We start from the raw sequence: 26,729 nt of genomic DNA, 5'->3' as shown, positions 1-26,729 counted from the left end.
TATGTACAATCACTATCTTAACTATATTTTGCTTTCAAAACTCTAGCTTTAAAACCTGTCAACTATCAAAATGGATTTCCTTCTCTGCAAAACAACCACCAAAATTCATGTTTCCCTCTGCAAGATCTTTCACATATATTTTTCACTTCATATTTGGGCTATGGCAGCATATTTTCTTTCAGTCTCTCAGACCTCCAGTAGGTATGCAATATGGATAGTTATGATTGTGTAATTAAATATGGACGAATTTCCTTTGAAAGCAATATGGCAGTACTAACAAAATCTGACCAACCTAGACAGCATATTAAAAAGCAGAGACATTACTTTGCCAACAAAGGTCCACCTAGTCAAAGCTATGGTTTTTCCAGTAGACATGTATGGATGTGAGAGTTGGACTATAAAGAAAGCTGAGCTCTGAAAAATTGATGCTTTTGAACTATGGTGTTGGAGAAGACTTTTGAGAGTCTCTTGGACTGCAAGAGAATGCTGGGTTGGAGGAAGTACAAGCTGGAATCAAGATTGCCAGGAGAAATATCAATAACCTCATATATGCAGATGACAACACCCTTATGGCAGAAAGTGAAGAAAAACTAAAGAGCCTCTTGATGAAAGTGAAAGAGGGGAGTGAAAAAGTTGGCTTAAAGCTCAACATTCAGAAAACTAAGATCATGGCATCCGGTCCCATCACTTCATGGCAAATGGATGGGGAAACAGTGGAAACAGTGTCAGACTTTATTTTTCTGGGCTCCAAAATCTCTGCAGATGGTGATTGCAGCCATGAAATTAAAAGACGCTTACTCCTTGGAAGGAAAGTTATGACGAACCTAGATAGCATATTAAAAAGCAGAGACATTACTTTGCCAACAAAGGGTCATCTAGTCAAGGCTATGGTTTTTCTAGTAGTCATGTATGGATGTGAGAGTTGGACTATAAAGAAAGCTGAATGCTGAAGAACTGATGCTTTTGAACTGTGGTGTTGGAGAAGACTCTTGAGAGTCCCTTGGACTGCAAAGAGATCCAACCAGTCCATCCTAAAGGAGATCAGTCCTGGGTGTTCACTGGAAGGACTAATGCTGAAGCTGAAACTCCAGTACTTTGGCCACCTGATGCGAAGAGCTGACTCATTCGAAAAGACTCTGATGCTGGGAAAGATTCAGGGCAGGAGGAGAAGGGGACAACAGAGGATGAGATGGCTGGATGACATCACAGGCTTGATGGACATGAGTTTGGGTGGACTTCAGGAGCTGGTGATGGACAGGGAGGCCTGGTGTGCTGTAGTTCACCGGGTTGCAAAGAGTCGGACACGAATGAGTGACTGAACTGAACTTAACTGAACTGAACTGAACTGAACTGGACGGCAAGGAGATCAAACTAGTCAGTCCTCAAGGAAATCAGTCCTGAATATTCACTGGAAGTACTGATGCTGAAGCTGAAACTCCAATACTTTGGCCACCTGATGGCAAGAACTGACTCATTTGAAAAGACCCTGATGCTGGGAAAGATTGAAAGGGGGAGGAGAAGGGGACAACAGAGGATGAGATGGTTGGATGGATGACTGACTCAATGGACATGAGTTTGAGTAAGCTCTGGGAGATGGTGAGGGACAGGGAAGCCTGGCATCCTATAGTCCATGGGGTCGCAAAGAGTTAGACATGACTGAGCAACTGAACTGAATTGAACAAAATCTACCAAAATATTTCATGTAGCATATCTATTTATAAGAACTATTAAGGTCATTTAGCTTTATAGATCTCAAAAAAGCAACAAATTTTGGGAAATATTCACTACTGAATTCATCTTTCAGCTTTTCGTTAAATAAACTGAAATGAAATACAATATATAAAATGAAACTACTGAACTGTCAAAGGTGCATATCTCATCACTTACATCAAATTTAAGAAACAAAATCATAACATATCTAATCAGTAACTGATGCTCTAAAGTACAGCTCAGTGTCCTGAATCGTCTGACGTTAGTATTCATTTATCAGTTTAGAAAACAAATGACAGAATACCTGGCAAGCGAAGACTTTGTATCCTGTAGATGTTCTTTTGTCACAGAGTCATCTCTCAAGCCTTCCTCCTGTGATTTTTCTCTCACGTCTTCTGAAATGTATCCATGGTCAACACTGTGACTGGTTTCTGGTGGTTTTTGATTTGAATGTTTCCTGTCTCCCCTCCCAAATCGATTCCATGATAAACTTTCTTCACTGTTTTCTGTGGGTTTTCGAAAACCACAATACACAGAATCTTGAGGGACTACTGCTGAAGATGAACTAGATGGTTCAAAATTTCTGTCCTTGCTATGAAATGACACTTCTTCATCATCATCAGAGGGTCTTAAGAATTTAGCTCTTAAATTTACATGAGAAGAAAATTCTTGATTTTTCCTTGGACTGGGTTCTCTTCTACATGTTTCTGAAAACACAGATCTACCATCTTTTTCATCACCACTAAACTTATCTTTAGTGTCATTGTTGGCAATATCTGTTGTATTATATCTACCTCTTGAACTTTTATTATATTTTACCAAGTCTGACTTTCCACTTTCTTGACTACTATGTGCTTTATCTGAGTATGTTGGTTTCTTCCACCGTTCTCTTCTATAATCTTCTTTTGTAAATGCAGCTTTTTCAGCTTCCTTTAATTTCAACTGAAATATTTCCATTGACTAGAAATGAGGAAAAAATCAACAAGATGTTTAAAATTAAAAATGGCTCAGTGACTTGTACTCTGCCTGCCACTGTGTCATGACACATTGTCACGTAGTACAATGAAAGGAAAACCCAAAAAGGGGAATGAAAGACCCAAACAATCACCCTAAATGACGCAGGCTGAAATATGCACGCCCTCCAAAGTCACATGTCAAACCTCTAACCCACAGAACCACAGAATGTGACATTTGTAGAAAGGATCTTTAAAGAGGTGATTAAGTTAAAATGAGGTCACTGGGTTAGGCCTTAATCCAGTATGACTGATATGCTTGTAATTAGAAGAAATATGGACACACACAGAGATCAGCACACACAGAGAAAATACTACGTGAGGGCGGAGCTAGAAGGCAGACACTTATGAATTAAGAAGAGAGGCCTCAAAAGAAACCAAAACCTCTAATATCTTGATCTTCAACTGCCATTCTCCTGAAATGTAGGAAAATTAATTGCTGTTGTTTAAGTCATCCAGTCTGTGGAACTGTGCTGTGGCAGCCGGAGCAAAGAAACACATCACTATGAAATGAGCATTTTAAAAAATATGAAAAATCAATGAAAAATTACCAAATAATAAAACAACTCTGGAGCTCAAAAGAAGCCATTTAGACCAAATGCCCAGCACTAAAACAAAAGAGAATTCAGAAAACAGTAAAGACATAATATTTTAAAAGATATTTCCTACTGTCAGTGAGATTTAAGATGTTACTGTATGTCTTCTTTGGAGAAATGTCTGTTTAGTTCTTTGGCCCATTTTTTGATTGGGTCATTTATTTTTCCAGAATTGAGCTTCAGGAGTTGCTTGTATTATCTATAGTGAAACAGATCACCAGCCCAGGTGGGATGCATGAGACAAGTGCTCGGGCCTGGTGCACTGAGAAGACCCAGAGGAATCGGGTGGAGAGGGAGGTGGGAGGGGGGATCAGGATGGGGAATACATGTAACTCCATGGCTGTTCATGTCAATGTATTTTAAGTACATACAATACATTACAATATTGTAAAGTAATTAGACTCCAACTTAAAAAAAAAAAATGTTACTGTATGGCTAAAACAAAACAGACTGATATGAAAAGAAGAGCAGTTCAAGAACAAGAAAGACATAAAGAGAACTGTTCACAGACAGGCAGGTGGTGAGCAGAACAACAAAAGTGCTGAATCCAGATCTGCGAACTCAACACCAGCCTAGGAATTTGCTATACTTAGGAAAAGATGGTAAACAAATATAACAGCAAACAGCAAAAAGACACATGGACAATTAATTCTACAGAACATGCATATACTTTCAGAAGGAAAAACCAAAGACTGTAGAAGCATTAACAAAAAAATTTCCCCAGCTAATTTTCTAGATCCAAAGGTCTCATCCAATAGCCTTTGGAGAAGGAAGAAAGTGAAGCATACAGAAACTCATACATAAAAAAATCCTAATTCCTGAGTCTCAGTTCATGCAGAAAATAAATTTTTCACAAAGATCAGATCAGAGGAAGGAGTGAATGTGAACAAGTAAACAAACGGGAGTGAGCTAAACAACATTCTGCCAACGAAGAAAAGGAAGCTAAGACTGTTAACAACTTTTCACTAAGTGCTAGAAGATAATGAAGTGAAGATGAAATTTTGAAAAATAATTCTAACATAATAATTCTAAATAAAGAATTCAATTCAGTCAAATTATCTTTCCTTGGCAGGTACAGAAGAAAGGCATTTTCCAAAATGCAACATAACAGAAAGTATATTACTTACTAATTCTAGGGGAGAAATTACTCAGTATCATTAAGCCAAACCATAAATGAATTAGGGCAGGTATCTTTGAAAAAAGGAATTCAGGCCATAAACTAAGTGGCAAATGTAATGGTTAGATCTAAATAATTGTTCTTATAGTTGCAAAGAATACAACTGTCAAGAAAAACATGCATATTTTTTAAATTTATAGTAAACTGTAATTAAAATTTTTAAATATTTCCATAAAATCTGAAAGTTGAGATGGAAAGTCACTATCTTAGACGAGGCAGAGATAATCATTATATTTTATTTTATCAAATTATTTTAAAAATCCAGGTTGAACATGTTTCTTAAGTTTAATGACATGAATAGAATGAAAATGATGGCAGTAAAGGGGGATAGTTTCGCAATTTAAGCACTGCCTCATAGGTAACTTTTTTCTTTCTTGGTGATACATATATTAATGATGTCTTTATAATTAGTGGCTTCTAAAATTCAATAAAATATGGTAATAACAAAAACAACAACAGTAGCTGACACAATTTATCCAATGCTTATTGTACTACATCTTTTGAATCATTTAAATGGGGTCTACTTATAATGTCTAGGATCAAATTTACTCATGAATTTCATAGTCTTGGTTATTTAAACTCTGCCTCAGTTTCATTTACTAAATAAAAATAACACTATAATTCTGGCTATTAAATAAATTTAATTATACATGATGTAATACAACAAGAGCTGGCAGATGAAAAGCATTCAAATTATTATTAGTGCTCACAACAATTCTATGAGAATGATACTAATAATCGTGTCTTTAAAATGAAAAATAAAAATGAAGCTAAGATCACACAGCAAGAGTAACAAACCTGATATTGAAATTCAAGACTATTTAACTACACAGCAAATGTTTTTAACCATTATGTCAAAATGCCTAACTCTTTAATTCTTAACTGTTCTAGAGAGTTAAGAAATTATATAAAACTTCAAAGTTTCAAAAATAAACTTATAACCCTTAAAAGATAAAAAGAAAACTAAAGATAATATATATATAAAGACACAAATGCAAAATAAAATAATAACAAATTTAATTCAGTAGTATATTAAAGTAAATGCCATGATCAAATAGGAGTTAAAGAATCTAAGAATGGTCCGAAGTTAGAAAATATGTTCAAACAATTCATCTCATTAAAAAAGAAAAAAATAATTTTATCTCAAAGGATATCAAAACAGTTATTTCATAAAAATTAGATACCCACTCCTAATTTAAAAGCAAATTAACAAAAAAGCACCTTTCAATAAACCATAAATGCAAAGATACTTTTTAAACATGACAATCTTCATCTTAAATGCACTTAAACACAGAAGAAAGGTATCTATATCGAAGTCCTGAAATTCTATTTCAAGAATACAAGAAAGTTTAAATATTGTAATACTGAGCAGGAAAAAGTAATCAACATTTCCATGTAACTATTTTCCCAGATAAGCCAGTTTAAAAGAGCTATATCTGTAATGACAAGAGTTTAAAAAAAATGGGCAGACTAATACCAGGCAAGCCAGAAAATACAAAGGAAGAAAGATTCAACATATAATTGAAAAAAATAAAAAATATACTAAGGATAAGGATATATATATAACAACAAATGGAGAAATGCACTGAAAAGAATAAATGAAAATTTGAACTGATGAATAATCAGTATTTTAGGATGAGATAATTCAATATTGTTATTCAGTCACTCAGTCATGTCTGATTCTTTGTGACCCCAGAACTGCAGCATGCCAGGCATCCCTGTACTTCACCATCCCCTGGACCTTGCTAAAACTCATGTCCACTGAGTCGGTGATGCCATCCAACCACCTCGTCCTCTGTCGTACCCTTCTGCTGCCTTCAATCTTTCCCACCATCAAAGTTTTTTCTAATGAGTCAGCTCTTCGCATCAGGTGGCCAAAGTATTACAGCTTCAGCTTCAGCATCAGCCCTTCCAACGAATATTCAGGGTTGATTTCCTTTAGGATTGACTGGCTTCATTTCCTCGCAGTCCATGGGACTATCAAGAGTCTTCTCCAACACCACAGATCAAAGCATCAATTCTTTGGCGATCAGCCTTCTTCATGGTCCAATTCTCACATACATATGTGACTACTGAAAAAACCATAGTTTTGACTATCCAGACCTTTGTAGGCAAAGTAATGCCTCCACTTTTTAACACACTGTCTAGGTTTGTCATTGCTTTTCTTTCAAGGAGCAGGCATCTTTTAATTTCATGGCTGGAGTCACCATTTGCAGTGATTTCGGAACCCAAGAAATAAAGTCTGTCCTCACCATTTCCACTATTCTCCCATCTATTTGCCATGAAGTGATGGGACCCAATGCCATGATCTTAGTTATCGGAACATTTACATTTTAAGCCAGCATTTTCACTCTCCTCTTTCATCTTCATCAAGAGTCTCTTTAGTTCCTCTTTGCTTTCAGCCATAAGGGTGATGTGATATGTGATATGATATTTGAATATCTTGAGGTTATTGATAGATATTCTCCCAGCAGTTTGATTCCAGTTTATGCTTTATCCAGACCTGGAATTTCTCATGATGTACTCTGCATATTAAGTTAAATAAGCAGGGTGACAATATGTAGACATAATGTACTCCTTTCCCAATTTTGAATCAGTCCACTGTTCCATGTCCAGTTCTAACTGTTGCTTTTTGACCTGCATACAGGTACCCAAGGAGACAGGTAAGGTGATCTGGTATTCCCACGTCTTGAACAACTTTCCACAGTCTCTTGTGGAAAGGCTTTAGTGTAGTCAATGAAGTAGATGTTTTTCCGGGATTCTCTTGCTTTCCTGTGATCCAAAGGACATTAGAAATTTGATCTCTGGTTTCTTTGCCTCTTCTAAATCCAACTTGAATATATGGTAGTTCTTGGCTCATATACTGTTGAAGCCTAGCTTGGAGAATTTTGAGCATTACTTTGCTAGAATGTGAAATAAGTACAATTGTGTAGTAGTTTTAACATTCTTTAGCATTGCCCTTCTTTGGGACTGGAATGAACACTGACCGTTTCCAGTCCTGTGGCCACTACCAAGGCCTCCATATTTGCTGGCATATTGAGTGCAGCACTTTCAGAACATCATCTTTTAGGATTTGAAATAGCTCACCTGAATTCCATCACCTCCACTTTGTTTGTAACGATCCTTCCAAAGGCCCACTTGACTTTGCACTCCAAGATGCCTGGCTTTAGGAGAGTGATCACACCATTGTGGTTATCTGAATCATTAAGATATTTCTTGTATACTTCCGTGTATTCTTGCCATCTCTTCTTAATATCTTCTGCTTCTGTTAGGTCCACACCATTTCTGTCCTTTATTGTGCCCATCTTTTCATGAAATGTTCCCTTCAGTTCAGTTCAGTTCAGTCACTCAGTCGTGTCCGACTCTGTGACCCCATGAACCGCAGCACACCAGGCCTCCCTGTCCATCACCAACTCCCGGAGCTTACCCAAACCCATGTCCATTGTGTCGGTGATGCCATCCAACCATCTCATCCTCTGTCGTCCCCTTCTCCTCCTGCCCTTAATCTTTCCCAGCATCAGGGTCTTTTCAAATGAGTCAACTCTTTGCATGAGGTGGCCAAAGTATTGGAGTTTCAGCTTCAGCATCAGTCCTTCCAATGAACACCCAGGACTGTTTTCCTTTAGGATTGACTGGTTTGATCTCCTTATAGTCCAAGGGACTCTCAAGAGTCTTCTCCAACACCACAGTTCAAAAGCATCAATTCTTAGGTGTTCAGCTTTCTTTATAGTCCAACTCTCACAACCATACATGACTACTGGAAAAACTTGGTATCTCTAATTTTTTTAAAGAGATCTCTAGTCTTTCCCTTTCTATTGTTTCCCTCTATTTCTTTGCATTGTTCACTTAGGAAGATTTTCTTATCTCTCCTTGCTATTCTTTGGGACTGTGAATTCAGATTGGGTATATCTTTCCTTTTCTCCTTTGCCTTTCACTTCTCTTCTTTTCTCAGCTATTTGTAAGGCCTCCTCAGACAACCATTTTGCCTTTATGCATTTCTTTTTCTTGGGGATAGTTTTTATCACTGCCACCTGTTACAAATCTCTGTCCATAGTTCTTCAGGCACTCTATCAGATCTAATCTGTTGAGTCAATTTATCACTTCCACTGTATACTCATAAGGGATTTGATTTAGGTCATACACCCATGGCCTAGTGGATCTCCCTACTTTCCTCAATTTAAGTCTGAATTTTGCAACAAGGAGTTCATGATCTGAACCAGCCAGTTTTTGCTGACTCCATCTTCTGCTCCAAGAATATAATCACTCTGATTTTGACACTGACCATCTGGTGATGTCCACCATCTCTTGTGTTGTTAGAAGAGGGTGTTTGCTATGACCAGTGCGTTCTCTTGGCAAAATTCTGTTAGCCTTTGCCTTGCTTCATTTAGTACTCCAAGGCCAAACCTGCCTGTTACGCCAGGTATCTCTTGACTTCCTTCATTTGCATTCCAGTCCCCTATGATGAAAAGGACATCTTTTTTGGGTATTAGTTCTAGAAGGTCTTGTAGGTGTTCAAAGAACCGTTCAGCTTCTTCAGCATTAGTGGTTGGGGGCATAGACTAGGATTAGTATGACATTGAATGGTTTGCCTTGGAAACAAACAGAGATCATTCTGTTGTTTTTGAGACTGCACCCAAGTACTGCATTTCGGATTCTTTTGTTGATTGTGAGGGCCACTCCTTTTCTTCTAAGAGATTTGCCCTCATTAGTAGAGATAAAGGTCATCTGAATTAAATTCACCCATTCCAGTCCATTTTAGTTCACTGATTCTTAAAATGTTGATGTTCACTCTTGCCATCTCCTGTTTGACCACGTCCAATTTACCTTGACCTAAAATTCCAATGCCATATTGTTCTTTAAAGCATCAGACTTTACTTCCACTACGAGACACACTGACAGCTGGGCATTGTTTCTGCTTTGATTCAGCCTCTTGACTCCTTCTGGAGCTACTTCTCCACTTTTCCCCAGTAACATATTGGGCATTTACTGACTTGGGGAGTTCATCTTTCAGTGTCATATCTTTTTGCCTTTTCATATTGTCCAAAATCACTGGAGATGGTGACTGCAGCCATGAAATTAAAAGACGCTTACTCCTTGGAAGGAAAATTATGACCAACCTAGAGAGCATATTAAAAAGCAGAGACATTACTTTGCCAACAAAGGTCCGTCTAGTCAAGGCTATGGTTTTTCCAGTAGTCATGTATGGATGTGAGAGTTGGACTATAAAGAAAGCTGAGCACCTAAGAATTGATGCTTTTGAACTGTGGTGTTGGAGAAGACTCTTGAGAGTCCCTTGGACTGTAAGGAGATCCAACCAGTCCATCCTAAAGGAGATCAGTCCTGGGTGTTCATTGGAAGGACTGATGTTGAAGCTGAAACTCCAATACTTTGGCCACCTCATGCAAAGAGTTGACTCATTTGAAAAGACCCTGATGCTGGGAAAGATTGAGGGCAGGAGGAGAAGGGGACGACAGAGGATGAGATGGTTGGATGGCATCACCAACTCAATGGACATGAGTTTGGGTGGACTCCAGCAGTTGGTGATGGACAGGGAGGCCTGGCATGCTGCGATTCATGGGGTCACAAAGAGTCGGACACGCTGAGAGACTGAACTGACTGACTGACTGTTCATGAGGTTCTCAAGGCAAGAATGCTGAAGTGGTTTGCCATTCCCTTGTTCAGTGCACCATGTCTTGTCAGAACTCACCACCATGACCCATCCATCTTGGGTGGCATTACATGGTAATTAATATCTTTATAATATCTACTCTATAGATATTAATTGTTTTATCTATACATTTAATTAAATTTAAATAAAATTCAAAAATGAGTTGTAACTCTATAATGTACTCTGGAAACTGTTTCTCTTGAGGTTGAACTTAACAAAATTGATTCTAAATTTTAAAACAACAAAAAAGCACGTGTAAGAATATAAAGTTACTTTTTAGTAACTAGTGAAAGAAGACTTATCCCGTCATACAGTACATATTCACTAATTATTTGCTATCCACATGAGTTACTGAAAACTACAATAATAGTATTATACTAATTCCAGGAAACAACAAAAAAAATCAGTAAAAGAGATTTGAGAATAAACAGACTGACTTCATAAAAGATGATGTAATATATAATAAATGTGTCATTGAAATTAGTAGGAAAAGAATAATTCATTCAATATATTATGAAAACCTACCTAAAGATTTTAGAAAAGTTAAATGTTTACTTTAAACCATACACAAATATGTATTTCAAAAAGATTAAAAATATTCATAAAAGTAAAACTGTACAAATTCTTAAAGGAAATAGAAGTGTACATTTTTATAATCTTGTGGGTGGAGAAAGAATGTTGATGAGTTATACCAAGAACATTATGTCATGAAAGAAAAAATCTGATAGGTTTTGTTAGGTAAAAATATTTTAAATATATTCATAACAAATATAAGTAAAAAAGAAACATGAAACTAACAGGAAGATTTATTAAAAGGTCTTAAGTCAATATCCCCAAATGAGTAAATACTACAAATAATCAAATCAAATGGCAAAAAATATATGAAAAAGAATCCACTTGATTAGTAAACAAATGATAAAAATAAAGGCAAAGAAAAAATCTGCTTACCAATCAGAGTAGCATAGACTAGAAAACATAATACTACTATTGAAAATCATAGGAAAAAATAATTTTATTGAGTATAATTTCTTCAATCCTTCTATAGAGAAATTTTGCAATCTCACTGTAAGTATCCGTATCCTTTAATTGGCAATTTCACTTTTAGTAATTCTTTTAAGAAAATAACCAGGTAAGCACACAACATTCATTGGAAAAGATGGTCATCACAGTGCTGTTTAACAGGGAAAAAAATAAAAACATATAAATATCTCTCCACTAACATAAATAAATAATGGGTTGTTGTTCAGTCGCTAAGTCATGTCCAACTCTTTGCCACCCATGGACTGCAGAACACCAGACTTCCCTGTCCTTCACCATCTCCCAGAGTTTGCTCAAACTCATGTCCATTGACTAGGTGATGCAATCTATCCATCTCATCTTCTGTCGTCCCTTTCTCCTCCTGCCTTTCCCAGCATCAGGGTCTTTTTCAAAGAGTCAGAATTTTGCATCAGGTAGTTAAGGTACTGAAGCTTCAGCTTCAGCACCAGTCCTTCCAAAGAATATTCCAGGCTGACTTCACTTAGGATGAACTGTTTTGACTCTCTGCAGTCCAAAAGACTCTTAAGTGTATTCTCTAGCACCATGGTTCAGAAGTACCAATTCTTCAGCACTCAGCCTTTTTTATGGTCCAACTCTCACATCCATACTTGACTACTGGAAAAACTATAGGTCTGATTATATGGATCTTTGTCAGCAAAGTGATGTCTCTGCCTTTTAATACACTGTCTAGGTTTATCATAACTTTTCTTCCAAAGAACAAGCATCTTTTAATTCATGGCTGCAATCACCTTCCACAGAGATTTAGGAGCCCAAGAAAATAAAGTCTGTCACTGTTTTCACTTTTTCCCCATCTATTTGCCATGAACTGATGCCATTATCTTTGTTTTTTGAATGCTGAGTTTAAGCCAGATTTTTCACTCTGCTCTTTCATCTTCATCAAGTTTCTCTTGCCTCTTTGCTTTCTGCCATCAGGATGGTATCATCTGCATGTCTGAGGTTGTTGATATTTCTCCCAGCAATCTTGATTCCAGCTTGTGACTCATCCAGTCAGGCATTTCACATGATGTACTCTGCATTTAAGTTAAATAACCAGGGTAACAATATATAGACTTGACATACTCCTTTCCCAATTTGAAACCAGTCTGTTTTTCCAAGTCTGGTTCTAAAACTGTTGCTTCTTGACCTGCAGGAGGCAGGTAAGGTGGTCTGGTACTTCCATTTCTTTAACAACTTTCCACAGTTTGTTTTGATCCACACAGTGTGGATCAAAGGCTTTAGTGTAGTCAATGAAGCAGAAGTAGATGTTTTTCTGAAACTCTTGCTTTTCCTATGATCCAATGAATGTTGGCAATTTAGTAATCTGGTTCTTCCGCCTTTTCTAAGTCCAGCTTATACATTGAGAAGTTCTTGGTTTATGTACTGTTGAACCCTAGCTTGAAAGATTTTGAGTATTACCTTGCTAGCATGTAAAATGAGCACAACTGTACAGTAGTTTGAACATTCCTTGACATTGCCCTTCTTTGGGATTGGAATGAAAACTGATCTTCTCCAGTTCTTAACCACTGAGGAATAACCAAATTTGCTGGCATATTAAGTGCAGCACTTTAACAGCATCAACTTTTAGGATTTTAAATAGCTAGGCTGGCATTCCATCACCTCCACCATATAAATCTATGTGTAAACATTAAGAGATCATTAAAATGTACATATTTACTGGCATCCAACTATGTCTGCTTATGCAAGTGAAACAACCAGAATGTAGACTGTAAGCTTATGCTATGTCTGTTGTCAGACTCTTTGTGATCCCAGAACTGAAGCTCTCCAGGTTCCTCTATTCACGGAATTTTTCCAGGCGAGAATAACAGAGTGGGTTGCTATCTCCTGCTCCAAGGGATTTGCCCAACCCATGGATTGAACTTGCATGTCTTAGGTCTTCTGCATTGACAGGCAGATTCTTTACCACTGAACCACCAGGGAAGTGCAGTACATAAGCCTGCTTTTGTAAAACTGTTTATTTTAAAATTATATAGTAATGAGGAAAAAATTAAACATATATAGATCAAAATATTAACATAGATTCTCTTAAAGAATAGTAATTCTCTCACTTTTTGTTTACTCCTTTCTAAACTTCTTTCTCCTGAAATTGAAAGAAAACAGGACATCAACAGCTGCTAAAACAGAAAGATTATTCACACATTGTGAATGGGGGAGCTGGTTCTAAACTATATTGCTGCATTATTCCATTGTTTTATACACACACACACACACACATACACAGTAATCACGCCATGTTTTAAGTAAGTCAGATCATATTGCATAACTTAAGCTTATGCAGTACTGCATGTCAAGTATATCTCAATAAAACTGGAAGAAAAATGAATAAATATCACTTTCTAAAAGCAAAAAAAAAAATAGTACTTATATCAAAAGGTATTCTATGGAAGCTTTCCTATACTATTGAAATTTCTTCACAACAAGAAAATGCTGCTTTTACATTAAACACATTCTTAAATTGCCCTTATTTAAGTTTTATATTCATTAAATTTTATATTTAAGTATGCTGCACAGGTTTATCTAAAAATGAAAGGCAAAACACAGCTTCAGTAGTTGAAGACAGTTAGAACTGAAATTTACTATCAAGTCAATTAAAAAGTGTATCCTAGCACAAAACACTAACAAAGTTAAAGTTAATTTCCATATAACTTTGAAAATAATATTTATTTCCTAAATACCAAGACTTACCCCATATCTTTCAGCTACAATGTCCTCAATATTTCTATTTTGTTTCTCAGCTTGTTCTTTCATTCTTTGATAAGACTTCCTTAGCCAGCTTAAACCACCATCTTCTACTGAAATTCAATTGCAATATTAATGTCAGTTACACTTTTCATGTGGTTATAACAGAATACTTACTACTACTACAGCAACTATGAAATTGCATATTATTCTCTGAGCATGTAAAAATCATAAGTGCATTTAAAATTCAACATATATTTGAGTGCCTATATATGTAAGGCACAGTTTTGCAATAATGAGAAAAGAAAAACAAAAAGAAACTACTGGGAAATTCCATGGTACTCCACTGAGTAATACTCTAGATTCCCAACACAGAGGGTCCAAATTCGATCCCTGATCAGTGAACTAAATCCCACATGCTATAACTAAGAGTTCACATGCCGCAACTAAAGATACTGCATGCCATAACTAAGAGTTTGCATGCTACAACTCCGAGTTTGCATGTCACAATGAAGATCAAAGACTTGTGCTGCAACACTCAGCACAGTCAAATAAATTTTAAAAATAAATATTTAAAAGAAATAAAAAGAAATAAAAAATAGAACTACCCTAAAAAAAACTGGAATCTAAGAGAATGAGGATAAGAGGAGATAAATATAAAAATATTACATTTTATCAAATGTAGTATTTATCACTATTATAAAGAGTTACATAAAAATGAAAAAAGGAGAGAATTATTTCTAAATGTAATGTCAGGGGACAATCTCACACACCAGGATGAAAATCAAGTTTGATTTCTACAAAGAGTAGTCAGGGTATGCCTCAAAATAAATTAAAGCCGAGAAAGGTACACACAAAGGGGAAAAAAGCTACTTCAGATAGAACATAAAGAACATATAAGGAGACGAGAGCAGTCAAGATGCTGGAACAGAAGAACCTGAGGTTCACTTATTCCCACAAGCACATCACTAATTACATCTACAAATGAAACAATTTGAACACACCACATGCTGAACATTAGCAGAGGATCTTGGATATATTAAAAGACAAGAAAGATCCCCAAATGACCAGATAGGATGGAGAGAAAGGGAAGTAAAACAAAAGAGGAAACGAGATAGAATTCATAATCTTGGGGTGGTGGGGTGGGGGGTAGGGGTGGGGGAGTGGCTGAAGAAGAGGAGAGGTTACCACATCAGGAGAAGGCCCCTTGAATATTTAAGAAAACTGAAATCATATCAAGCATCATTTCTAAACACAACACTATGAGAATAGAAATCAATTACAAGAAAAAAAAAATGTCAAAAACACAAACACATGGAGGCCAAACAACATGCTACTAAATAAGCAAGAGATCACTGAAGAAATCAGAGGAAACCAAAAAATATACAGGGGAAAAAAAATCAACAAAAACACAACAACCCAAAGCCTATGGGATACAGCAAAAGCCATCCTAAGAGAAAGCTTACAGCAATTCAGTCCTACCAAGAGAAACAAGAAAAATGTCAAACAATTTAATCTTATACCTAGAGCAACTAGATAAAGAAGAAAAAATCCAAAGTTAGTAGAAATAAAAACATTATAAAAATCAGAGCAGAAAGAAATGAAACAGAAATGAAGAAAACAATAGCAAAAATCATTGAAACTAAAAGCTGGTTCTTTGGGAAGATGAACAAAATTGATAAACCTTAGCCAGACCCATCAAGAAAAAAAGAGAGAGGACTCAAATCAATAAAATTAAAAAAAAAAACAAACAGAGAAATTACAACTGACACCACAGAAATGCAAAGGATCAGAAGAGATTACTGTAAGCAACTATAGGTCAACAAAATGGACAATCTAGAAAAAATGAACAAGTTCTTAGAAAGATACAACCTCCCAAGACAGAACCATGAAGAAACAAAATATGAACAGATCAATCGAAAGAATCGAAACTGAAACTGTGGCAAACTCTATCCAACATTTAGAGAAGAGACAAAAGTGACTCTTCTGAAACTCTTTCAGAAAATTAGAGGAAGGAACACTCCCAAACTCACCTAAAGGCCACCATCACTCTGATACCAAAACCAAAGATCTCACACAAAAAAACGAAATTACATGTCAATATCCCTGATGAACACAGAAGCAAAAATCCTCAACAAACTGCTGGCAAACATAATCCAACAGTACATTACAAGGATAATATATCATGATCAAGTGGGATTTATCCCAGAGATGTTAAGGGATAACTCAATATATACAAATCAGTCAATATGATACACCATATTAATAAGCTTAAGAATAAAAACCACATGGTTATCTCGATAGATGCAAAACAAATTTTTAACAAAATTCAACACACTTCTATGATTAAGGGAAAAAAAACCTCTCCAGAAAGTGGGCTTAGAGGTAACCTACCTCAAAATAATAAAGGCCATATAGGACAAACCTACAGATAACATCATACTCAGAGGTGAAAAGTGGAAAGCATTTTCAGTAAGATCAGGAACTTGTACAACAAGTATGTTCACTTTACAACGTTTATTCAACATAGTATTAAAAGTCCTGGCTACAGCTATCAAAGAAAAAGAAATAAAAGAAATTGAAATTGAAAAGCTTCAATACTCTGGTCACCTGATGCAAAGGGCTGACTCGTTAGAAAAGACCCTGATGCTGGGAAAGATTGAAGGCAGGAGGAGAAGGGTATGACAGAGGATGAGATGGTTGGATGGCATCACTGACTCAATGGTCATGAGTTTGAGCAAGCCCTGGGAGATGGTATAGGACAGAGAAGGCTGGCATGCTACAGTCCACGGGGTTGCAAAGAGTCGGATATGACTGAATGACTGAACTGAACTGAAATTGGAAAAGAAGTAAAATTTACTGTTTGCAGATGACATGGTACTATGCAAAGAAAATTCTAAAAGATGCCACCAGATAACTACTAGAACTAATTAATTTACTAGAATTTGGTAAAGATGCAGGATACAAAATTACTGCACAGAAATCTCTTGTGTGCATACCTATACACTAACAAAGATTAGAAAGAGAAATTAAGGAAACAATCTCATTTACCGCCACAAAAAAGTAATAGAATACCTAGGAATAAGCCAACCTAAAAAGGTAAAAGACCTATACTGAGCAACTACAAGATACTGATGAAAGAAATAAAAGATGACTCAGACAGAGAGATACACCATGTTTCTGGTGTATGGACTGGAAGAATCAATATTGTGAAAATGACTATATCACCAATCTACAGGTTCAATGCAATCCTTATTAAACTACCAATGGCATTTTTCACATATCTATAACAAAAAATTGTACAATTTGCATGCAAAGAAAAGAGATCACAAACAGCCAACACAACCTTGAGAAAGAAAAATGGAGCTAGAGGGATCGGGCTATACTGCAGGCTGACTTCAGACCTGACTGACGTCAGACCACACTACAAAGCTACAGTCATCACAGCAGTGTGGTACTGGCACAGAAACAGGCATACAGATCAATGGAACAGGACAAAAAGCCCAGAGGTAAACCCACCCACCTATGGTCATCCAATCTATGACAAAGGAAACAGGAATATACGACAATGGAAAGACAGTCTTTTCAAAAACTGGCACTGGGAAAACTGAACAGCTACCTGCAAGAGAAAGAACCTAGAACACACCCTAACGCCATACAGAGAAGGAAACTTAAACAGATTAAAGACCTAAATGTAAGGTCAATACTAGAAACCTTTTAGAGGGAACCACAGGGAGAACACACTCTGACAAAAATTGCAGTGATATCTTTTTCAGTTCATCTCCTACAATAATGAAAATAAAAACAAAAATAAATTAATTGGCCTAATTAAACTTCAAAGATTTTGCACAGCAAAGGGAACCATGAACAAAACAAAAAGAAAAATCTCAGGATGGGAAATGATATATGCAAATGAGGCAACCAACAATGGATTAATCTCCAAAATATACAAACTTCTTGTGCAGCTCAATATAAAAAAAATTCCAATCAAAAAAGAGTGGAAAACTTAAGCAGATATTTCTCCATAGGAAACCTTCAGATTGTTAAAAAGCACATAAAATGATGCTCAACATTTCTCATTATTAGAAAAACCAAAACTACAATGAGGTATCACCTCATCCTGGTCAGAATGGTCATGACCAAAAAATCCACAAACAAACAAAAGAATTAAAAATAAAACAAAAAAGAAAACCTAATAAACAAATGAAAAAAAAAAAATAAAACAGAAGAATAAAATTTTTTTAAAAATCCACAAATAATAAATGCTGGAAAGGATTCAGAGAACAGGGAACTTTCTTGCACTGTTGGTGGGAATTCAGAGAACAGAGAACAGGGAATTCAGAGAACAGAGAACTTTCTTGTGCTGTTGGTGGGAATGTAAATTGATACAGCCACAGTGGAGAATCGTATGGCGGTTTCTTAAAAACGAAAAATGGAACTACCATATGACCCAGCAATCTCACTATGGGGCATATATCTTGAGAAAACCATAATTCAAAAAGAAACATGTACCCTGATGTTCACTGTAGCACTATTTACAACGGCCAGGATGTGGAAACAACCTGAATAACCACCAACAGACGAATGGATAAAGAAGATGTGGTGTATGTACACAATGAAATATTACTCAGCCAGGAAACTGGTTCATTTGTAGAGATGAGGCTGTGTCTAAAGTCTATCACACAGACTGAAGTCAGAAAAACAAATATCGTAAATTAGCACATACATGTGGAATATAGAAAAATGGTGCAGGTGAACCTACCTGCAGGGCAGGAACAGAAACACAGAAGGACAGAAAGGACACGTGGCCACGCAGGGGAAGGGGAAGCTGGGATGAATTGGAGATTAGGTTCGATATAAATACACTACCATACGTAAAACTGATAGATAGTGGGAACTTTCTGCATAGCACAGGGAGCTTAGCTCAGTGCTCTGTGATGACCTACCTGGATGGGATGGAGACAGGGAAGTTCAAGAGGGAGGTAATATATCTGTAAATATAGCTGATTCACTTCATTTTAGAAAGAAACTAACACATTGGAAAGCAATCATACTCCAGTTAAAAAACAGAAGGGCTTCCCTGGTGGCTCAGTGGTAAAGAATCCACCTGCCAATGAAGGAGACATGGGTTCGATCCCTAATCCGGAAAGATCTCACCTAACACAGAGCAATTAAGCCCATGTGTCACACAACTGAGCGTGTGTTCCACAGCCTGGACACGCAACCACTGAGTCCACATGCCACAACTACTGCAGTCCGCGCACCACGCCAGTGGTCCACAAGAGAAGCTGTGCACTGCAACTAGAGAGGAGCCCCCATCACAACCAGAAAAAGCCCACAACATGGCAACAGAGGCCCAGTGAAGCCGAAAATAAAAAACTCAGATTATTAACAAAAAGGAAGGAGTAACAAGGTCTGTTTGATTCGTTTTTTGGCCTGAAATTCCCTATTTCTGGTAGTAGGAATTTCCTTCTACCTCAAGATACAAGGACTGCATCTTTTATGAGATTTATTCCCTGCTTTCAGGAGGGTAGAGAGGAGGGGTCAAAGTGTCCTTCTTGTATCAGCTCTTGACTCAAGTAACTAATTCAAAATAACCGATAATGAATGAACTCCTGAGGTGGGGCTCAGAATGGTGGCACAATAGGAAACAATTAAACACCCTTCAGAGAAACATTGAAAATACATTTGAAAATACACCTACAGGTGTTACTATTCACAGAGAAAGCTACTGAGCACTGACAGAAGACCTCAGACCTCTGAAAAGACAAGGAAAACCTCCACTTAACTGGGCAGGACAAAAGGAAAAAGAAAAAGAAGGAATCGGGCCTGCACCCCAGGGAGAGAACTGAGAAGGAGGAAAGGTTCCCGCACCTTGGAAAGGCTCCTCGCCAGTGAAGAAATTAGACTGGACAGAGGGGGAGGATTTGGAGCCTAAAACCAAGACAGCAGAAACTGGCTTGTGGAAGGCACCACCAGCCTACACTCCTCAACGTGAGATGCTCCTCTGTCAGTAAGGATGGGGGTCAAGTGCTAAGTAAAGCTCAGTCCCACGGACAGGACAAAGGTTAGGTGCAGAAACAGCCTGAGGAGTTCAGGCCATGGCAACTGATGGTATACTAGGAAGAAGTCTGGACTCACCAAAGAGGCAAGACACCCTCACTGGAAGAGGCAGGAAGAGAGAAGCGGGATCATCATAAAAGCTTCTTCCCCTGTGAGCACTCCCAAGCAACAGGACTTCACCTGCAAGAGCTCCTTGGGTGGGTGTGACTCACCACCGCTGCCATCCTGGGCTCCAGAGGAGGGCATGACTACCTCTTTCAGGCCCACAGGCAGACACCAGGCCCTGCCCATGCTGACCTGGAAGGGCGCAGACAGCTTCCAAAACTAGAAACCCCACTGGCTGACACAGAGGGGCTAGACTGAGCTATTGGCAATACACCAGTGGGCCCCAGGACCCGCCTCCGCTGACCTGGAGGGGCACAGACACTCCAGCCACTTGGAGCTCCCCCAGAGGGCCCGGGACTTGCCCAGGCTGTCCCGGGAGGGCACAGACAGCTCCCAAACCAGAGGTCCTGCCAGGAAGTCACAGAACCTGCCCCTGCGGACACAGAAAAGCAGAGAGATCCAGCCACTAGCAGTTCCACCAGGGGCCCTAGGACTCACCCTGCTGACCTGAAAAGCGTGGCCAGCTTCCAAAACGAAAATTTCCACAGGCAGGTCACAGGATCCACCCCTCCTGGGCTGGAGGGGCACAAACAGCTTTACCTACCAGGAATTCTGCTGGGGGTGGGGGGCACAGGATCGACCCCAGCTGACCCGGAGGGGCACGAGCCAGCCACTGGAATTCCACCAGCAGGCCCCATGACCTGCCCAGGCTGTTCTGTGAAGGTGCATGCAGCTTCCACACCTGGGAAATGTCAGCGCTTGCTGACACCCACCCAACTGTCCAAGGGGTATAGACAGATCTCTCTACTATGTAATCCGTCACTGGGTACCAGGACCTCCCGCTCTGTCCCAGCATGGCATGGACAGCTTTCAGAACTGGGAAACCCGTCAGTGGAGGTCAGAACCCACTCTGCTGTCCTGGGAGAGCAGGGATAGTTCCTGCTACTAGAAGTCCACCAGTGGGTGCTAGAACCAGCCCTGCTATCCCAGGAGGGTGCTGGTAACTAGCCCCCACTAGGAAATCCATTATCAGGACCAAGAGTTGCCCTGTTGTCCTGGGAGCACACAGAAAACCCTCATTACTAGGAAATTTTTGAGTGGGTCCAGGGATCCACCTCACTCTTCCAGAAGGGCACAGATAGCATCCCCCCACCGCTGCCCCCCCACACCCCCCCCCCACACACACACACTAGGAAATTCACTCAGAGGAGAGGCTGAAAACCACAGCTAAGCCCCAGGAGCTATGTAACTAAAAAAGATGGGTTGAAATTTTTCCTCAAGGCTGTGCAAACTGCAGAGTTACACCTTCAGCGACAGCTTCGTAAATTCAGCCCCTGTGAAACACCCAAAAGGACAACACATACTTTGCAACTGGGATGAGTCTGCTATAGCAGCTGTGAGCGCTGTGAACAGGTACACGTGAGGACAGGGACAAACCAGAGTGCGAGCTGCCTCCACAGCTCACACAGCGTGACCAGGCGAATGACTACTGCAACACGGACACCTAGCTTCAGTGGCCCTGTGCTGCAGGCCACGTGAAAACACCACCTGAGAGACACCAGGGCCAACTGCAGGCATACTCACAGTTACGGTGGGACCCAGAGCAGCACCCACAATGGTACCCCTTGTGAGCACACAAAACATCCAAAAGGGGACACAACCGAGTACATTCACAGGTGAATAGCTCCAAGAGAGTGAAACTCAGTGGCTTCCCTACCAGTGGGAGTGCTCTAATCCCAACTACATCATACAACAGATAGGAATCACAGCTAGGAGACAGATTTGGGAACCTCTACTTTAAAAACCACGGAGGAGACCTTGCCCAGGACAGGGCAGTGACGGCAACAGAGCACACAGGAGGCCGCACTCAACATCTAGGGCAGGCTCCAATCACTGCAGTTCAGTTCAGTTCAGTCACTCAGTCATGTCCAATTCAGACCCCACGGGCTGCGGCACGCCAGGCTTCCCTGTCCATCACCAACTCCCGGAGTTTACTCAAACTCATGTCCATCGAGTGGGTGATGCCATCCAGCCATCTCATCCTCTGTCCTTTCTTCTCCTCCTGCCTTCAATCTTTCCCAGCATCAGGATCTTTCCAATAAGTCAGCTCTTTGCATCAGGTGGCCAAAGTACTGGAGTTTCAGCTCCATCATCAGTCCTCCCAATGAATATTCAGGACTTATATCCTTTAGGGTTGACTGGCTGGGTCTCCTTGCAGTCCAAGGGACTCTCAAGAGTCTTCTCCAACACCACAGTTCAAAAGCATCAATTCCTCAGCACTCAACTTTCTTTATAGTCCACTTCTCACATCCATACATAACTACTGGAAAAACCATAGATTTCACTAGATGGACCTTTTTTGGCAAAGTAATGTCTCTGCTTTTTAATATGCTATCTAGGTTGGTCACAACTTTTCTCCCAAGGAGCAAGCGTCTTTTAATTTCATGGCTGCAGTCACCATCTGCAGTGATTTTGGAGTCCAAAAACGTAAACTGTCACTGTTTCCATTGTTTCCCCATCTATTTGCCATGAAGTGATGGGACTGGCTGCCATGATCTTAGTTTTCTGAATGCTGAGTTTTAAGTCAACATTTTTACTCTCCTCTTTCACTTTCATCAAGAGGCTCTTTAGTTCTTCTTCGATTTCTGCCATGAGGGTGGTGCCATCTGCATATCTGAGGTTATTGATATTCTCCCAGCAATCTTGATTCCAGCTTGTACTTCATCCAACCTGGCATTTCGCATGATGTATTCTGCATAGAAGTTAAATAAACAGGGTGACAATATACAGCCTTTATGCACTCATTTCCTGATTTGGAATCAGTCTGCTGTTCCATGTCCAGTTCTAACTGTTGCTTCTTGACATGCATACAGATTTCTCAGGAAGCAGGTAAGGTGGGCTGGTATTCCAATCTCCTTAAGAATTTTCCAGAGTTTGTTGTGATCCACACAGTCACAGGCTTTGGCATAGTTGATTAAGCAGAAGTAGATGTTTTTCTGGAACACTCTTGCTTTCTGATGATCCAGTGGATGTTGGCAATTTGATCTCTGGTTCCTCTGCCTTTTCTAAATCCATCGTGAACATCTGGAAGTTCACAGTTCACATACTGTTGAAGCCTGACTTGGAGAATTTTGAGCATTACTTTACTAGCGTGTGAAATGAGTGCAATTGTGTGGTAGTTTGAGCATCCTTTGGCATTGCCTTTCCTTGGGATTTAAATGAAAACTGACCTTTTCCAGTCCCGTGGCCACTGTGGAGTTTTCCAAATTTGCTGGCATATTGAGTGCAGCACTTTTACAGCATAATCTTTTAGGATTTGAAATAGCTCAGTTGGAATTCCATTGCCTCCACTAGTTTTGTTTGTAAGCAATGGTTCCTAAGGCCCACTTGACTTCACATTCCAAGATGCCTGGCTCTAGGTGAGTGAGCACACCATCGGGGTCATCTGGGTCATGAAGATCTTTTATATTTCTGCTTCTGTTAGGTCCATACCATTTCTGTCCATTATTGTGCCCATCTTTCCATGAAATATTCCCTTGGTATCTCTAATTTTCTTGAAGAGATCTCTAGTCTTTCCCATTCTATTGTTTTCCTCTATTTCTTTGCACTGATCCCTGAGGAAGGCTTTCTTATCTCTCCTTGCTATTCTTTGGAACTCTGCATTCAAATGGGTATATCTTTCCTTTCTTCCTTTGCCTTTTGCTACTCTTCCTTTCTCGGCTATTTGGAAGGCCTCCTCAGACAACCATTTTGCCTTTCTGCATTTCTTTTTCTTGGGGATGGTCTCAGTTGCTGCCTCCTATATAATGTCATGAACTTCTGTCCATAGTTCTTCAGGCACTCTGTCTATCTGGTCTCAGCCCTTGAATCCCTTTATCACTTCCACTATATAATAATGAGGGATTTGATTTCGGTCATACCTGAATGGCCTAGTGGTTTTCCCTACTTTCTTCAATTTAAGTCTGAATTTTGCAATAAGGAGTTCATGATCTGAGCCACAGTCGGCTCCCCGTCTTGTTTTTGCTGACTGTACAGAGCTTGTAATCTTTGGCTGCAGAAAATATAATCAGTCTGATTTCAGTATTGACCATCTGGTGATGTCCATGTGTACAGTCTTTCGTGTTGCTGGAAGAGGGTGTTTGCTACGACCAGTGTGCTCTCTTGGCAAAACTCTATTAGTCTTTCACCTGCTTCATTTTGTACCCCAAGGCCAAATTTGGTTTTATCTCTTGATTTCCTACTTTTGCATTCCAGTCCCGTATAATGAAAAGGACATCTTTTTTGGGTGTTAGTTCTAGAAGGTCTTGAAGGTCTTCATAGAACCATTCAACTTCAGCTTCTTCAGCATTAGTGGTTGGGGCACAGGCTTGGATTACTCAATATTGAATGGTTTGCCTTGGAAACGAACAGAGTTCATTCTGCTGTTTCCAAGGCAAATCCAACTCATATCAATAAGATAAAGGTGTAAGTCTCTTGAGAGACCACACCCACCAGGAAGGAAACTCCAGAAGCAAGAGGAACCGCCACTGGAAACCTACAAAAAGGAGACAACAAACAGCAAGCTGGAGAAATGTCTGTTTAGTTCTTTGGCCCATTTTTTGATTAGGTCATTTATTTTTCTGGAATTGAGCTGCAGGAGTTGCTTGTATATTTTTGAGATCTATCCTTTGTCTGTTGCTTCGTTTGCTATTATTTTCTCCCATTCTGAAGGCTGTCTTTTCACCTTGCTTATACTTTCCTTTGTTGTGCAAAAGCTTTTAAGTTTCATTAGGTCCTATTTGTTTATTTTTGCTTTTATTTCCACTATTCCGGGAGGTGGGTCATAGAGGATCCTGCTGTGATTTATGTCGGAGAGTGTTTTGCCTATGTTCTCCTCTAGGAGTTTTATAGTTTCTGGTCTTACATTTAGATCTTGAATCCATTTTGAGTTTATTTTTGTGTATGATGTTAGAAAGTGTTCTAGTTTCATTCTCTTACAAGTGATTGACCAGTTTTCCCAGCACCACTTGTTAAAGAGGTTGTCTTTTTTCCATTGTATATCCTTGCCTTCTTTGTTGAAGATAAGGTGTCCATAAGTTCGTGGATTTATCTCTGGGCTTTCTATTCTGTTCCATTGATCTATATTTCTGTCTTTGTGCCAGTACCATACTGTCTTGATGACTGTGGCTTTGTAGTATAGTCTGAAGTCAGGCAGGTTGATTCCTCCAATTCCATTCTTCTCCTCAAGATTACTTTGGCTACATATACACCATGGAATATTACTCAGCCATTAAAAAGAATTCATTTGAATCAGTTCTAATGAGATGGATGAAACTGGAGCCCGTTATACAGAGTGAAGTAAGCCAGAAAGATAAAGAACATTACAGCATACTAACACATATATATGGAATTTAGAAAGATGGTAATGATAACCCTATATGCAAAACAGAAAAAGAGACACAGAAGTACAGAACAGACTTTTGAACTTTGTGGGACAAGGCGAGGGTGGGATGTTTCGAGAGAACAGCATTGAAACATGTATATTATCTAGGGTGAAACAGATCACCAGTCCAGGTTGGGTGCATGAGACAAGTGCTCAGGCCTGGTGCACTGGGAAGACCCAGAGGGATCGGGTAGAGAGGGAGGTGGGAGGGGGGATTGGGATGGGGAATACATGTAACTCCATGGCTGATTCCTGTCAATGTATGACAAAACCCACTACAATATTGTAAAGTAATTAGCCTCCAACTAATAAAAATAAATGGAAAAAAAAAAAACAGCAAGCTGGAAAAAACAAGATGACAAAGGAATGTGTTGAGATGAAGTAGCAAGACAGAAACCTCTGAGAGCAACTAAATAAAGAAGAGAGAAGCAATTTATCCAAAAAATAATTCAAAGCAATGAAAGGGAAGGTGGTCCAAGATCTCAGAAACAGCATGGAGGCAAGGATCAAGAAGATACAAGAAAATTTTAATGTAAAGACTAAACAGAAAATGAATAAGACAATAACTGAAATGAAAAATCTGCTAGAAGGAATCAACTGCAGAATAACTAAGGCAGAAGAAGAGATGAGTAACCCAGAAGACAGAATATTGGAAATCTCTGGCACAAAACAGAATACAGAAAAGAGAATGAAAAGAAGATGCTCTCAAGAGTCCTCTGAAACAACATTAAATACACCGAAATTCACATAAAATAGGAACCAACAGAAGAAACAGAGACAGGACCTGAGAAAATACCTGAATATATCAGTCAAAAACTTCCCCTACATGGGAAAGGAAACTGTCACCCATGTCCAGGAAATGTAGAGAGTCCCATACAGCACAAACCCATGAAGCAACACAAGACACATATTAATCAAACTAACAAAAGTTAAATACAAAGAAAAAAATGTTAAAAGCAACAAATAACATACAAGGGAATCCCCATAAGGTTATCAGTTGATTTTTCAGGAGAAATTCTGGAGGAAACAATAGACTGATAGGATATATCTAAAGTGATGAAAGGAAAAAATCTACAACCAATAATATTCTACCCAGCAAGAGTCTCATTCACACTTGATAAGAAAAATCAAAAGCTTTATAGATAAGCAAAAACTAAGAAAATAAAGCAACACCAAACCAGCTTTACAACAACTGCTAAAGGGACTTCACTAGGCAAGAAACATAAGAGAACAAATGAGA

The 26,729-nt window shown here is 38.9% G+C and overlaps 1 protein-coding gene across 3 annotated transcripts in view; it reads right to left on the bottom strand.

Annotated features, from left to right (window-relative positions):
- CWF19L2 (CWF19 like cell cycle control factor 2) overlaps positions 1-26,729 on the bottom strand; it is a 154,806-nt gene that overhangs the window by 93,301 nt on the left and 34,776 nt on the right. For 2 of the 3 annotated variants that reach the window (XM_043481561.1, XM_043481562.1), the window contains exons 7-8: positions 13,906-14,012; positions 2,015-2,670 (exon numbers count right to left, since the gene is read on the bottom strand). In XM_043481561.1, the coding sequence (XP_043337496.1) occupies positions 2,015-2,670; positions 13,906-14,012 (763 nt within the window). The remainder of the gene's footprint in view (positions 1-2,014; positions 2,671-13,905; positions 14,013-26,729) is intronic. The other variant, XM_043481564.1, reaches the window with a different exon arrangement.

This window comes from Cervus canadensis, chromosome 11, assembly GCF_019320065.1.
Source record: "Cervus canadensis isolate Bull #8, Minnesota chromosome 11, ASM1932006v1, whole genome shotgun sequence".
Lineage (NCBI taxonomy): Eukaryota > Metazoa > Chordata > Mammalia > Artiodactyla > Cervidae > Cervus > Cervus canadensis.
Note: the sequence above shows the minus strand (reverse complement) of the source record. Positions and strands in the feature narration are given on the sequence as shown.